At 40.7% G+C, this 16,438-nt stretch overlaps 1 protein-coding gene across 1 annotated transcript in view; it reads right to left on the reverse strand.

Moving 5' to 3' along the window:
• Mrc1 (mannose receptor C-type 1) overlaps nt 1–16,438 on the reverse strand; it is a 97,813-nt gene that overhangs the window by 41,625 nt on the left and 39,750 nt on the right. Inside the window, exons 10-15 of the mRNA XM_052156861.1 lie at nt 12,225–12,340; nt 8,477–8,625; nt 5,928–6,127; nt 2,317–2,444; nt 1,420–1,507; nt 123–267 (exon numbers count right to left, since the gene is read on the reverse strand). Of these exons, the coding sequence (XP_052012821.1) occupies nt 123–267; nt 1,420–1,507; nt 2,317–2,444; nt 5,928–6,127; nt 8,477–8,625; nt 12,225–12,340 (826 nt within the window). The remainder of the gene's footprint in view (nt 1–122; nt 268–1,419; nt 1,508–2,316; nt 2,445–5,927; nt 6,128–8,476; nt 8,626–12,224; nt 12,341–16,438) is intronic.

Below are 16,438 nucleotides of genomic sequence, written 5' to 3' on the forward strand. Positions count from 1 at the left end.
TGAAATAAGGACCCCACACTTCCCTGATGCTGGTATTTTTGTTTGTGCCAACAGAGGAAACTAATTGGGTTGTCAGAAGGCTGACTCTGTAATGTAAGAGAAAAGGGGGACAGGGTCCGTACCTTTTTGTATCTGACAAATCCAATTGTTCAGGTGTTCACAGTTAATATCATTCCAGAACATGCTGGGGCTACCTTTCAGCTCACCACAGTATTCAACATTTTGGTAATTATTTGGTTCACCGAAAGCCCAATTTTCATAGGAAACCTATGATAGAAATATCACACTTGATCTGAGCCACAACACCAGGTTGCTATGCTGTGCTAGAAACATTAGGCTGCAGATATTAACCACATATACCACAACAGCGCAAATTCAGAGTGGGGGAGGAAAAAGCTGTTTGGATTCTTCATTCATTTGCGTTTTACTTTTAGCTTTGGAAGCACATTTTATGGGTATGGGTGAGAAAGAAACAGCTTTTATTATGTGGAAAATTTTAGAGTAGACTGGAGTTGGAAATTGGTTTTTATAACATTTCCTTTATTCCCATTAAGCAGAATGGATCCAAGGGCCGTGACAATAAGATTTATATGTAGGAACAAGTTAGCAAGAAACTTCCACATCTCAGTTGGTAGTTGTAATTTCCTAAATTTACAGCCCATTCTTGAAGGATGATATTTCAGTAAGTTGTTGGAAGTTTCCCCTGTGTTACACAGGCTACAGAAAAAATAATTAGAGAAGAAAAAGGTTTCTAAAATGTGGCTAACGGAACGACCAGCCTTTGCCAAAATGAACAATGGAAACAAGTTGGGAACCTGGGTAGTTTTCAGTGATCAGAGTCTGGAGGGGTCTGGATTAAAACTTATGGTCTGTTTTCTATAAATACAAACAGCGATGCAGCCACAAGACAAACCAGGTCACCTAAGTAAGTGCCTCAGAAAATGGCTGTGGTTTCTAAGAGGGAGGTGTGTTAACATCCTGAAACACGTCCCAAGATGACCAGGACCACTAAATGTTACCAGCAAAAGCCAGAGCTTCCTATTTCTCAAGTTTGGAGAAGTCCAACTCTGATGGCTACCAAAGTTGTGCGCGCATCCAGTTTCACTGAGCAAAAGGCAGCTGCGAAACAGCTTTGAAGCCATTTAACCATCTACATGCTGGCTTTGTGCAGAATGGAGTCATTTTATATAAACTGGGAGGCACGACTTTCCGTTCCTTAGGTTATTCCCATCCACAGCTATGCTTAAAGTCGGTGGGGTCCAGGGCTGGGCAGGGAGTCTACACGTCTATGTATCTGACATTAAAAAGTCTCCAACTGTCTTAATGACATATCTTGATAAAACACTAATTAACCCAAATGATAATGCCAAAATAAATACACTACAGGGGAAAAAAGATGATATATTTAAAACTACTTACAGGAGAACCATCACTCCAGGTGAACCCCTCTGAAGGACTTCCATAGGTCAGTCCCAACCAAAACAGCTCATGGTAGCTTCCACTGCTCCTGCAACACACAAAGAAAGATGATGCCTCATCTTGCAAGGGACTTTGGCCTTTCAAAGGGGCCACCAAGAGTTGATGGGTCCCTCTGAAACACACTTTAGATAATACACAAAGAGAATAACGATTAAAGGTGTCCTACAAAAACTGCCATCGATGGTTACTATTGATTGTACACTTGGTGGGCTGTAGAATCATCAAGTAAACAAGTCTCTGGATACATCTATGAGAAGTTATCTAGATTATGTTAGTCTTGAGGCATGCTTGGGGGGAATTATCTCAATTAGACTGAAGTGGGAATATTCACTCTAAAACTGGGTGCCACCCTTCCTTGGATTTGCACCCAATGCAGCAATAAAGAGAGAGCTAGCTAAGCATCCCACTGATTTCCTGTTTCCTGTTTCCATGTTGCCAATGTAATGTGACGGGCTGGTCTCCTCCTCCTATTACCATGCTTCCCCTGTCATAATAGATATGAGCAACCTCTCAAACTATGAGCCACAATAAACTCCGTCACCTTTAAGTTATATCACAGCAAGAGAGAAGCGATTTAGGAAATGTAAATTTGGGTACCACTTATCAATGTTCTGAACACGGGCCCCTATTTAGGGAGGGGAGGGGACTGCAGTAAAGCACCGAAAGACATTCATTCATTCAAAGATGCATGGGAAGTCTTGTCTATTTATAAAGTGATTGGTTATAGGAGTCATAATCATGAAGGGATTTTGAACTGAAACTTAAGCACATATTTTCTCAGTGTTACAGGTACCGAGTGGGTAACACACAGCAGCCCTGTACAGAAGAGAGACTTACGTAATCAGCCTCCAGATCACTTGCTGTTCATCTTTACTCTTGATGCTTGCCAGCTCTCCCCCAATAGCTTTGCAAAAATCTCGAGATTCAAACCACGTTTTCTTTTCATGTTTTCCTTTCGCATACAGCTAAAAAAAAAAAAAAAAAAAAAAAAAAAAAACAGGTTTGGGAAATAATTTTACATCTGGTAGCTGATCGAATCAAAATAAACAAGTCATCTATTTTCAATGAGATGTCATTTATAGACAAAGCAAGCAGTGTCAGGTTCCTGAACAATGCAGGTCTCGTGGTTGAACATCAATTTCTGAGTGACTATTGGGATAGCTAAACATGGGGCGAGAGGTGATTTCATTGAGAAAGCCTTACAGAATAGAAGCAGTTTAAAGCCTGGGGGAAATTAGATTAAAATGTTGGAAGCCGAAGACATGTGGATTGGGTATACAGATCATTGTGCAAGAGAAAAAGAGTAATTTCATTAAGTATGAAAATTGCATTGGGACACAGACACACACACATACACACACAACAAAGTTTCAAAACAGAGAAAATAAACATGAATAAGCAGAATGCTGTTCCCTTTGTCGTCCTGTTCAGCTTAAACAATAAAAATCCTGGCAAACTTTCAACCGTTGTTGTTGGTGTCCTTCGAAAACAGTCGTCTCTTTTCCTTAAGTCTGCATATTTTAACAACTACTAGAGCACACACCACAGCAGACTTCCATCTGACAGAAGTGGGTTAAAGTTAAATTAAATGTTACAGACTGTGTAAGTAAGTACTAGGCCCTACTATCGTCTTGAGAACAGCATAAGGGACACTGAATGACACAGGACGCGGTAAGGGAAAAGGCCCATGGTCAAATGGCAAGTTGCTCAAGTCTTATGATGAGAAAGGATTCAGGGATAAAGGAATGTTACGAATGGGAAACAAGTTTTCAGCAGAATGCAAGATGCCAAGCTAAACAGGCAATGGGGGGACAGGGCCCCGAGCTAGTGACAGCAGGCCCACTGGTCTCCTGAAGCCCATGAGGAACATATGTAAGCCACCACTATCCTTTCATACATCTTCTGAGGCAACTAACTAGAAAAAATAAAGATAGCTGCTAAGAAGGCCTATGCATTCCAGGAAGGAGAGCCTGGACCATTAAAGTTAACTAAAACCAATACATCTCATGAGGACCAAGGAGCATTTGGACCAGTTATTGGCATTGTGCACGTGTGGCAGAAGTGGTGGGCAGTGCAGTGACTGACAGCTAGCTTTAAAAAGTCACAGTCTAACTAACAAAGGTGAAGTCTGTAGGAAGGAAAGAGAGGCTCCACCCACCACTATCTGGGTTGGCTACACAGGAACAGGGCATGACCATTTCTGGTTAGGTCAGAAGAATATACACAGTGAGTCGTGCCTACTAATTGGTCAACTAATGTAATTACCTTAGTCTTTGTCCAATGTCTTTGTCCATAGAATTGAGCTGAACAAAGAAGATCAACAGTTTTTTCTCGTTCGAGAATTCCTTGCACTCTTGGGAGTTATTCTTGCTTTGCCTTCATTATTATTATTATTATTATTATTATTATTATTATTATCATCATCCTCATCATTATTATTATTAGCATTCAATTAATTATCTTTCTATAATTCTCTTTCATAAATAGTGTTTCTGTTTTGCTTAATCCAAAAAACATCTTTATCTTTTTAACTTTTGTTGGCACTCAGACAATGAAATGAAGAGTTATTCTCTCAGGTCTATTTTTGGTAACTGTTTTTGGGTCAAAGATATCTGGGACAAGAAAGATACCATTTCTCTCTAATATATATATATAATATATAATATTATATATTATATATATATATTTAATATATACTAGTGCAATATATGTATATGTATACATATATTGCACTAGTACCACTAAGCAAGCAGAACCAGAGTTCACTAGAGTCACCAATTTTTAAAAGTTTTTCTCCATTATTCTTCAGGAGTCATGGCTCCCACCACAATTGGCCTGCAAAAAAGGAATTCCCCTCCTATGGGTTGTGGCTGCCTAGGTGGTTAACACCAGTACCTTGACCTAAATTTGGCTTGAGGTCCACAAATAGGCGTGTCTTAAGAAAGCTTTGTCAAGCAGCCCCCACAAGCCTACCTCAGCTTCCCATATCCTGATGCTGGATTTGTTTCCTTAACTTACCTATCCACCAAATGTAATCAATTTCCACATCTTAGAATTTATAAGGATAGTTTTTAATGTATGTAACAAACACTAATTCAAATACTTCTGAAGCCACATAATTCCTACTGAGGCACATAATTGGATCTGTCGACCATCTGCATTTTGTCATTACTGGAATTCCTAGTTCATAGCATAGCTACAGAAAATTCTACTGTGACCAATCTCTACAGACTATTACCTTCAGTTATTTGTACAGTGATAGGTCTGGCATTTAAATGATGCATTATTTCCAGAATCTATTTTATAAAAACTCTCTTGCCTTGCCCCATATATTCCCTTTTATGGGAATTATATGTTTAGCTCTTAATAGTCAAACTAGATTAAACAATTCATGAATCTCCACATCTGCAAATAGGAGTTCCAGCTCAACTAGACATCCCTTCTCCAATTAGAGCCCAAACAGAATTCCCCCCCCCACACACACACACACTTTTTTTTCTTTATTTAGCACTGGGGATGGACCTAGTGTCTCTCACTTGCTAAGCGAGGACTCTACCCTGAGCTACAACCCTAGGCTTTGATGGAATTATCCAAGAGTCTCAACAAACTGTCTTCTGAAGCATGTCAGTATCTTGTACCTTTGAAAGGAATTGGACAAAAGAGGTCCTGAGTATATGACTTTATCATTAAGCACTAGACACATTTCTGAGTTAGAGTAAATCTAAATTTTTCTGTGAAGTTTATGGCAACATAGAAGGGAGAGGGGGAACAAAACAAATCCTTATTGGAGTTGTGATGTTTTGTTTGTTCGACTGATTCTAGTTTTGTTCCTATTTGTATCTGACTGGTTGATTATTTTGGTGATTGTATAAGGAGAAAACAGAGGGTTCAGTCTAAGAATATGTGAAAACAATGACATAACACTGAATCCCCATTTAAAGGAATTGAGAGGTTGTGTACTTGCAACACTTCAATCACCCATCATTATAATCATTAGGTGTTACCTTAGAGAAATACAACACGAGCTATGTGATATTGACACAATGTAACTGTAGACCAGTTTTTCAATTAAGCAAGCTAAAGCTCAGCCTTGAAGGCAAGGGCAAAATGAAATGTCAGAGGTTAGAGTAAGAAAGAAGAGATGTTTTCATAAAACAAGCATTACAAGTTCAGCACAGGGCTTGTAGAGAGTCACAGAAGAGAAACAAAAGGGAAATGATTACAACAAAGGAGATGAGGCAGGAGAAGAGAGTCCTGTCTGAGCTGTTGCCTGTGTTTGTGGGTCTTAGTTAATGAGTCATTTATCTCTATCCATGGCACTGGCAATCAATAAAAATCACATTAAAATTTCTACAGGTGGAACCAGAGTGCGATATTGTATCTTCTGTAGTTTGCTTTTAGTTCTTAGATGTTTCAGATTCTTTGTTAGTTCAACAAGTGATCCTTACCTTGAAACACATGCTAGTTTTACTGGTGGTACCCCAGTCTTCTGGACATTTGGGTTCAGGAGTTGTCGTGGGCTCTGGTGGGCGAGTCACTCCTTCTGCCCAATGTTTGCACACGAATTTTGCCTTTTCTTCACAACTCAAAACATCCCATAAGCCACCTGCCACTCCAGTTTTCATGGCAACACATCCTGCCTTTCGTCCTGCATTAAACAGAAAGTAGAACTCAGTCAATGAATTGCTTACTGAAGATTCACCATGCTCAAAAAATGCAATCAAAGAGGTAAGATACTGTGGCTCATCCTCACAGGTAAAAATGAAATGTAGCTTTTGGGAGGTGGGTTACTATATTTTTCCTTTTATTTGTGTGGTCTATATTCCCAACGTGATCATCATAAGGAGAGGAGGTTTTGGTAACACCTTATATTTTCCATATCTAGAAAAGTAGTCCACATTTAGACATGTAGTGATAATATATTTCTGCTATAATGGCAAAGATATAATGGCATAATGGATTTTTCTTCCTGTCCTTCTACTGGACTTTTTAATTCTTTGAGATTCCCCCATCCCCACCATGACCCACTTCACTCTCAGGACCAAAATACTTGATAAGATTTCCAAACAAGACCCATCTGAGTTGGAAGATTGAGGAAAGTTACTCAAACTCTCTGGTTTCCTTGTCTTACAATGAAAACCTCTACTATGCAGAGGTCTGACAGAGGCAGTGAAGAAGTTCTTGAAAGTCAACCAATGACCATGGTAGAATTAAAACTTTGTAACTCTGTCTTGTGGTCATTGTAGTAAGAAGTCCCATAGAGGTTTGAAAAAGTCAGGATTCTTGCTTCTTAGAGGAGCTAATAATGTTTTCAATAGTTTACAAAGGATCTTAAATGCTTAAATGTTTCTTATCATAGTTCTAAGGAGACTTATCCTCTCTAGTTTGTTTTCCTTAAAGCCCCCAATTTCCTGAGACTTTTTTCAGATTCCTACAGTCTTCTCCCCTCCATTCACAGTCTTGCACTGAAACTGAAGACTATTGCAGTGGATGACAGCTGAGGCTGCTGTGCCCCACTGACCCACTGGTTACAGGATTCATTCATCTTTCTCAATACTCAGGTCAGGCCCCAAATGCTTTGCCTGTTCTTGAAGCTGCATGTTTGGGCACTCAGTCCTCTTTCCATTGAGTAGATACAGGAGAGTGCAGACTGAGGGCAAGGTTCTGGTGCCAGCTCGTGGAGGGCTGAAGCAGGAGGATCTTGGGTTTGTGACCAGGCTACATGATGAGCGCCATAGGGAGCTCTAGCAGCTACATAGTGAGTTCCAGTCTAACCCTGGACTGCACAATGCGAGACTCCGTCTCCAAGACTCTCAATGGTCACAGCTGAGTTATCGGTCCTAGTTTAATGAATTTTTAATCTTGCAGATATTCCAGGGCTCATCACTGGCAAATCCTCTTGGCGAATAAGTAATCAAGACAAAGTAAAGCTACACAGTAAGAGCTAAGACTTTCACCAAAATTGAAACAAAGAAAATGAGAATGCGTTCATTTACATGACCTGGCATCTCACAGTTCCTATAATGTTTAATTATTTAATAATCAAATAGCAGTTGTACAGACAGTAATCTGACTGGTGACATCAGTTCACCACTCAAAGTTGCTTATGCAAATTCGAATCATAGCTGGAGATTTGGATGTATTGGGCCAAGTAGCAAACACATGCACTTAAATAGTTATTCCTCTTTTAGCTTGTGATTCTTGCACACTGACTTGTTTTCTGTGTAGGGTGTTAAACTGTCTGAGAGATGGCATAATCGGAAATATCATTTGCCAGTAACATAAGTGTGGAGAGAGGATAAAGGAGCTTTTAGGGTCTGTTAGAGAAGCCACGTCAGGTCTCCAGTTAAAGAAAACAAGTCAAAATACTAGGGCCGCTGGTTGATCCAAAACCAGATACCTCAGACTAGCTTACTTCCCAGATTAGTGTAAGTCTAGGCTTGGGCATGTCTAGTCCTATAAATTCTGAGTTTCAAATTCCGCATCTTTTAAATGAGGAATGAGGACATTTATACTCAAATGTCCTTGCTATTCTTGGAAACATAAAATAAAATCCAATGTTTGTCAAAGATTAATGATAAAGATACATGGAAGAAATTGGAATAATGATTCCCCATGGCCTTCGTCCCGCCATTCAAGAACATTCATATTCAGCCTCACTGAAGAATTCTACATCTACTTCCTATAGAGTCCAGTTTTGGGGAAATTAGACAAACACTCCTAGCACCTGAGAGCCCTTGAAATGTTTTGTCCCTTTAAATACACTAGAACCAAATTATTTAACAATTTTCTCTTCCTCTTCATCCCAGAATACCACAAGCTGGATGGGAGGGCACAGGGAAGAGAAACGTCAAGATTACTGAAACACAACTGACTTGCATGCTGCATTGGAGAGGTGTATGGAGGACTGACAGGCTCAGCTGGCAGGAATGAGGGAACGCCCGAAGCACAGCACCCCCAGAGCTGGCATGTCTGCCCTGAGCACAGCACCCCATACCTGGCATGTCGGCATTCCAGTGTGTAAACTGCACCTGCTCGTCCACAGTCCAGCGAAACGTCCCTTTGTTTTGAACATCTGAGAGTCCTGTCCAAAAATATTTTTCAGGCCTCAATCCAACCAAACTAGTCAGGAATGCTTGTTCATATCTTTAAAAGAATTAAATTCAACTAAACTTTAGAAACAGTTATGCACACTGCTTATATTATCAACATAAAAAGCATTTCAACTGTGTATCTGAGACATGATTTAGATGATAAATTCAAACATTACGTTACTATTATGAAGCTATTTCCTATGGATTCTAACATGCTCTCTTACAGATCGAAGGTATCTCATAGATCCAGGAAGCTAAGGAAACTTACAAAGCTCAGGAGGTTTATGAAAGTTACAAGACTCACAGGGCCTCTCCCTGGGATTATAGAAGCAATAAATAATTGCTAGGGAGATGAGACTCTTCTATGGCGCTACCTGTAATTTGGTCAGGGTGTGTCAGGGATGCAACCTTCATGAATCATCACCCACACTGAGGTGGGCTTTCCAGTGATGGAGTTGCCAATAAATCACTCAGACCCTTTCTTCATACTCCTCCTATAAGTAACCCTGTAACCTCCCGAATTCACCAAGCCGGACCTGGGTGGAATCATGTCCTTTATGCTCTGGCACGAATAAACATTTCATAACTTCCCGTAGAGTCGAAAAAAGAATCATAGCTTTATATCATTTGCATTTTAATAATCTTCACTAAGGAAATGTAAGGGTTGTGTGTGTGTGTGTGTGTGTGTGTGTGTGTGTTTGTTTATTTTGGTTTTTTGGTTTTTTTGAGACAGGGTGTAGCCCTGGCTGTCCTGGAACTCACTCTGTAGACCAGGCTGGCCTCCAATTCAGAAATCTGCCTGCCTCTGCCTCCCAAGTGCTGGTCTTAAAGGTGTGGGGCCACCACCACCCGGCTAAGGAAGTGTAAGTTTATGAAGTTAAAATACCATCTAGCTGAGTGCATCGATCCACTCAGACATTGCTCTCTCTTTCTCATGTTGGCCTCTCTGGTCTTCACAAAATTTAAAAAGAACTTTGAAAATACAAAGGAGAAAACTACAGCAATTGGAAAAATTATTTGAAACAACCAGTCCGTGTTTGACACGGGTCAAGTGTCCTGCTCAATTCCTGATGACAGAGGAAGAGAGATGAAGACAGATGAAAGGGTTATCAAGGAGAATCACAAATTGGGCCCATTGTGTTCCTTTCCCCTTCTGGTGATAGGCAAAGCAATAAAGAACGGTATTAGCTAAAAACTTGAAATGATGCAGGCAACTTTGGCAGAACTGTCTCAGAAAAGAGGCACTCCTTTCTCAGGAACCTGGGGAGCCAGGGAGAACAAGGAGTACTTCGGACCCTGCTAAAAATGGCAGATGCTTTATTTAACCATAGTCTGAATAATTCCAGATGCCTAAAAACAGCAACCAAAATGCTATAAGGACAATTTACTTTCTAAAACATGAAAAGCAAATTTATTGACAGTTAAATACAAATAGCTCAGAGAACACATGAAGAATAATTCTCTCCTCGTACATGAACCAACCATTCATAGTGCAGGCCAAAATGTGTCCCCACAGTACTTAAACAATTCACCTTCTCTGTCTTAAGAGACTACATATCTCTGTTCTTGTAGTCAGACATTTATATTCATATGTCATTAATGAGAGGAAGATGCAGTTTGAAAGATAATCTTCTGATATCTATTTTTATCACAGGATTTTTAGAATCAGCAGGTCTCTGTGGATTTTGAGTCTACCCTGAAGCAATAAAATGTCAGTAACTTGTAAAATTTTTGAAGTTTCTTGAATGCATACACCAAGTGTTGAAAAGAGTAAGAAATAAAAAAAACAAATAAATATATAAATCTCAAAGATGGATGGAACCTCAAAGGTTAAAGTTACATTTTTTAGAGCTGGGCTGTGGTGGCTTACGCCTGTAATCCAGGACTCTGGGAGGCAGAGGCAGGTGGATTTCTGAGTTTGAGTCCAGCCTGGTCTACAGAGTGAGTTCCTTGACAACCAGGGCTACACAGAGAAACCCTGTCTCGAAAAGACCAAATCCAAAAAACAAACAAAAAAAGTTACATTTTTAACAAACAAACAACAAAAAAAAACCCTCTATTTTCTGTTTGATTTTTCTAGCCTGTCAGTCTATTAGCCAAGCCAAGCAAAACTTCATTGATTAATTAATCAGTTAACTAAGATAAAACAATAGAAACAATAGGTAGAATACTTGCAGACATTGCAATGGGCCTCTGACCTGCCCTTTTCAGGAATAAGTGATTAAGACCTGTGCTATCACCCTGGAGGGAGAAAGGCTGCATGAACTGGGAGGCGCACAAGATTCTTGGCACGTGCTGTGTTTCCTTGCTTAGTCTATTAGCAAGCATCCTCAAGCAATAGAGTCTCTCGAGCAAAGTGTTCCATATGGCTGAGCAGGTGGACATTGCTGCACGTACCTTGTCTTCCACTTCACCCTGTGTCTCCTCACCTGTATCCCCCCCCCTGTGTGTGTGTGTGTGTGTGTGTTTCACATACAAAAACTAGAGATCGATGTTGAATATCTTCGTTAATCTCTCTCCACCTTACGTGTTGAGTCTGAGTCTCCCCTGAACCTGGAACCTGGAACCCACTGATTCATCCAAGCTGTCTGGCAAATAGCCTTAGGGACTCTGCTCTACCTGCCTCCACAGAGCTAGGATGGCAGGTGTATACTCCAATGCCTGGCCCTTTACCTGGGTGCTGGAGATCTAATCTCAGGTCCTCATGCCTGTGTGGCAAGCACTATCTTCACTGAGCCCTCTCCTCTGACCCTCTCCTTATGACATCCTCTAAGTGAATCAAGAAATGTGCTTCCTAGAGTTCTCTGAGTTGTTCAAGTAAACAAGTAGATCCTAGCACTGGGCTGTAGGGGAGTGGCCATACTATAGCTGGCCATTCAGAAACACAGGCAATACAGCTTAGGGCTTGCAAGTGGACCTGACATGAGTAAAGTATAACTTTCAGAGGACCAAACCCTGCCTGTGGCATCTGACATCATTGCCAAGCAGTTAACGTAAGAACTGAATTGAGTTCAGGGAGCCTAGGGTGGGGTCACTGAAAAATTGCTGGCTGGGTGCTAGGGGAGGACTTGACACCTTTGAGATTAGAGAATTGGTTTTGAGCTGTGACTGTGCATTAAGAAAACATATGTGAGCTGGTCTTTCCCTGGAGTCAGTCCTCTCTGCCCCACTTTTCCACAGAGTGAGCACTAAAGGAGCAAAATGGGGTGTCACCTGGACAAATCTTACTCTTTCGTGCTTTAAAATCTGACAGCTAACAGACTAGAAAACACTACATCTGTAACATACATTTAGTAGATTAGCCATAAGCTTCTGAATACAGATGCCAGTCATGGTGCCTCATACCTTTAATCCCAGATCTCAAGGCCAGTCTGATCTACACAGCAACTTCAAACCAGCCCCGTTACATAATAAGACCTGGTCTTAAAAGTAACGTTTTAAGTAAGCAGATGCCTAAAAGTAACAAAGTAGCTTTCCAGTATATTCAATTAAGCCAACAAATAAGAGTATTTTAAACATTTCTACCTTTATAAAACTGACTCAGAGCATACATAATCTACTTCATCATGTCTAGCATGCTAACACTAGTATTCTTTTTTAACACTTTCACTATTTGGATTATTTTAGAATAAGTTGCATATAGTTCCATACCTGTCTTCAACTGTTGTTAAATAAGCCTTCTCGTTTGTGCACGTTTGGTTTGCATCAGCAAAGGTTGACAGGGTGGATCCAATCAAGTAGCAGTAAAACCCATGCCGCTTCCAACCCTATGAACACCATCAAGTAACAAACAAACATGAGGGTTACCGAGCATATTTATTAGGAAATATTTTTAAATGATTCCTTCAAGTAACACATGTAACTGAACAGGAGCGTCTAAAGAAAACACACCAGAATGTTACTAAATGCAATGGGAATTGCTTACTCATTTGAATGAAGAAATTAGCATGACATTGTCCTTCAAATGACAGATAATAATTCTAAAGGAAGGGAAGGCTGTCCTCTGGCATTCTGAGGCATCCTACAAGGCATACTGGTGAAATGACCCCGTGGAAACCAAATAATACAGCGCGAGATCCATTTCACATGAGGTCATCTCAGAAAATAACTTGAGGAACCGTAACCGTAGATGTCTACTGATGTCAAAGTAGCTGGTAAACATGAAACTGTGTCTCCTTCCTGGCCATTGGACTTCATGACATTCTTTGCCCACATTTCAAATATACAAAATACTACATAAACCCATGCAAATGCAAATTCCAGAGAAGAGTTTGAGAGGAATTGAGGAACTCTCCCAATATAAAAAAATCAAGTTGAAAGCTAAACTTGGGGTTAGCTAGGAGTATATCAAATGCACACTGGGGTCTGGGGAGAGGGTCTTGCTGTCAACAGAGAACATAGTGTTTAGCTTTCTTCTATGGTGAGAGCAATGGAAAATTCTAGCCAAGCAACTCCAACTTAACAAGCCTGTTATCTGCTTGGTGTGTTAGATTTCAGAAAAGAGTCTTACGTTTCAAAATAAGTGCCATCCACGAATGCCCGCAATGCCAAACTTATGAGACTTAAAAGTTAAACTCCAGCCTGGGTTATATCTTAGCAGGACCTTGTCAAAACCGAAGGTGGGTGACTATATCTCGGTGATGGAGTGAATGCTTGCTGATTTCAAGGCTGCAGGTTTTAAGTCTAATACTGCAAAAATTCAATCAATTGCCAAGACTGTGCTAGATAGACAGGGTCTAATTCCAAATTTGCTCTGTAGACATTGTGTGTCTATACTACCGAATGACAAAGGAATCTTTAGTTTCCACAAAGAAAACATCTTAAGATATTCTAAGAATACAAAACCACACAATAGAAAAATTTCTACAAACCAGGCCATGGAAGGTATTTGCACCTTGGAGTAGGCAGGTGGGAACTAACTGACAAACAAAAGTTATAAGCCATGCGAGAAGATATCTTGTATTGGGTGAGAATCACTGGTTTCATAACAGAACAATCAGAAATTAGTATTACACAGACAATCATGTCTGAGATGATTTAATACTCAAAGATAAAATAAAGATCAAACTTTGGAAGATTGAAAGTAAAATAGAACTCCCAGAAGAGAAAAAAAATATAAATAAAGTTTAAAAAAATACAACAATCAGATTAAATACAGTAAATAGGGTTTCAGAGAGAAATAGTAAGTTAGATAGATATGGCAAGATGGAAAAGAGCTTAAAACATTGAAAGCATATACTTTCCTGGAGAAATATAAACACTAGTTGTGGTGGTTTGACTATGGTTGGCCTACGAAGTGGTACGATTAGGTGTGGCACTGTTGAAATAGGTATGGCCGTGTTGGAGGATGCATGCCACTGTAGGAGTAAGCTTTGAGGTCCTATGCTCAAGCTCTGCTCACTGGAGAAGAGTCTCTCCTCGGTGCCATTGGAAGACAGTCTCTTCTGCTGCCTTTGGACCAAGATGTAGAATGCTTGGCTCTTGCAGCATTATGTCTGCCTTGACACCACCATACTTCCTCCTGCGGTGATAATGGACTAAACCTGTAAGCCAGACCCAAGGAAATGTTTTCCTTTATAAGAATTACCTTGGACATGCTATCTCTTTTCAGCAATAAAGCCATAGACACTAGTTGTAAGGGCATGTTGGGCAGGTGTGAGGACTAGAGTTCAAACCACAATCCACGTGAAAGCAAGGTAGGTATGGCAGCCACCTACAATCCCAACACTCAGGAGGCAGAGACAGGACAACCCCAGGTTAAGATACTTAGCTAGAGTAGTCAGAATTAGTGATCTCCGGGTTCAATAGGAGACCTTACCTCTGTACATAAAATGAAAGACAAACAAGCAAACACACAGCACTAATTTAGTACACATACATGTGTATACACACACACACACAGAGGGAAAGAGAGAGAGAGCTACACACATGCGATCAGGCATACACACATGTATATGTATCATGTACTCATACAAAACAAAGAGGAAAAAAATAGACACTAGGAGACTGAAAATCTACACAAAACACATTTCAGAAACACAGTGTATAGACTCAAGGAGTGACATATTGTTCAAGAATTGAAAGGCAAGTTCAAGAACTCAAAATCAAGAACTCCATACTACAACAAAAAAGGAGCCATAAAAATATAATATGAATAAAATACATTTGGGATTGCGTCATCATAAACACAAGGTTTTAAAGAATGGCTAATCAATGATCTCAGATCTACCTTTCTTTCCTGTTAGCACTTAAAACATATGCATATATTACATCCTTTACCTCTCCTGCATGAAAATCCTAATTACTACATTGTAAGTCAGGCTCTAAGTGTCTCAGAACCAGTTTGTGTTAATGTCTTTATTTAGCATTTTTCCTCTCTGGTAGCATAGAGTAGAAAGCGAAATTCCCTAAGGCTGGTAAGACAACTCAACTTGATACAGTATATGCCCTGCAGGCACAAGGATCTGAGTTCAATCCCCTAAAAGAAAAGACATGTCTCCTACTAAAGTGGCCACCTCCGGTAGCCAGACAGGACTTCCAGTAGAGGGAGGGAGACAACAACCCACCCACAAAACTTTTGACACGAAACTTGTCTTGCCTACAAGGTGTGCAGATTTAGATAAAGATGGAGCAGAGATTGAGGCAATGGCCACCCAATGACTGGCCCAACTCAAGACCCATCCTGTAGAAGAGCGCCAACTTCTGACACGAATAATGATACTCTGCTCTGCTTGCAGACAGGAGCCTGGAGTAACTGTCTTTTGAGAGGCTTCATCCAGCATCTGATGGAAACAGATGCAGAGACCCTCAGACAAACATTAGGAAGAGGTTGAGAGTCCTGTGGAAGAGTAGAGGGTGGGATTGAGGGTCAAGAACACTCCAAGAAGACCTACAGAGTCACCTAACCTGGGCCCATGGGGGCTTGCAGCGACTAAACCACCAACCAAAAAGCATGAACCTTGGGTTCCTACACATTTGTAGCAGATGTGAAGCTTGGTGTTTATGTGGGTCCCCTAACAATTAGAGCAGGGGCTGCCTCTCATTCTGCTGCCTGCCTTTGGATCCCCTTTCCCTACCTTGACTTGTCCCACTATGGGACAAGGTGGACTTAGTCCTGATGGGACTCGATGTGCCAGGGCAGGGTGGTACCCAATGGGGTGCTTCCCATTCTTTGAGGAGAAGGGAAGAAAGTAATGAGGGGAGGGATTTGTGAGAGTGGGACTGAAAGGAGAGGAGGGAAGGGGCTGAAATCATGAAAAAATAAATAAATGAGTTGATGAAAAAAAGACAGGTCTCTAATCTTAGCACTGCAGAGGTTCGAACAGGTGGATCATGGGGTTTGTTGGTCATTCATTCTGGCCTGTTTGATGAGCTATGGGTCAATGAGGGCCCTTGCCTCATAAAAAGCAATGTGGGGTTATCATCAGACAAACTTCCCCCAGCAACAGATGGGAACAGATGCAGAGACCCACAGCCAGACATGACTTGGAGAGAGAGTCTAAATGGAAGTTCTCCATCAAATCCCTTCCCTCAGAGCTCAAGGAACCCCGTGGAAGACGAGCCAAAGGGGATGGAGGACTCCAGGAGAACAAAGCCCTCTGCATCAACTAAGCAAAGCTCATGTGAACTCACAGAGACTTAAGCAGCAAGCACAGGGCCTATGCAAGTTTGTACCAGGTCCTCTGTGTATATATTATAGCTCTTAGCTTAGTATTTTTATGGTATTCCTGATTGTGAGAAAGAGTGGGTCTCTGATTTTCGTGCCTACTCTTGGGACGCTTCCCCACCCCCGTTGGGTTGCCATGCCATACTTTGATATGATTTTCCTTTTATCTTACTATATTTTTTTGTTTGCTTATTATCTC

This window comes from Apodemus sylvaticus, chromosome 14, assembly GCF_947179515.1.
Source record: "Apodemus sylvaticus chromosome 14, mApoSyl1.1, whole genome shotgun sequence".
NCBI classification, from domain to species: Eukaryota; Metazoa; Chordata; class Mammalia; order Rodentia; family Muridae; genus Apodemus; species Apodemus sylvaticus.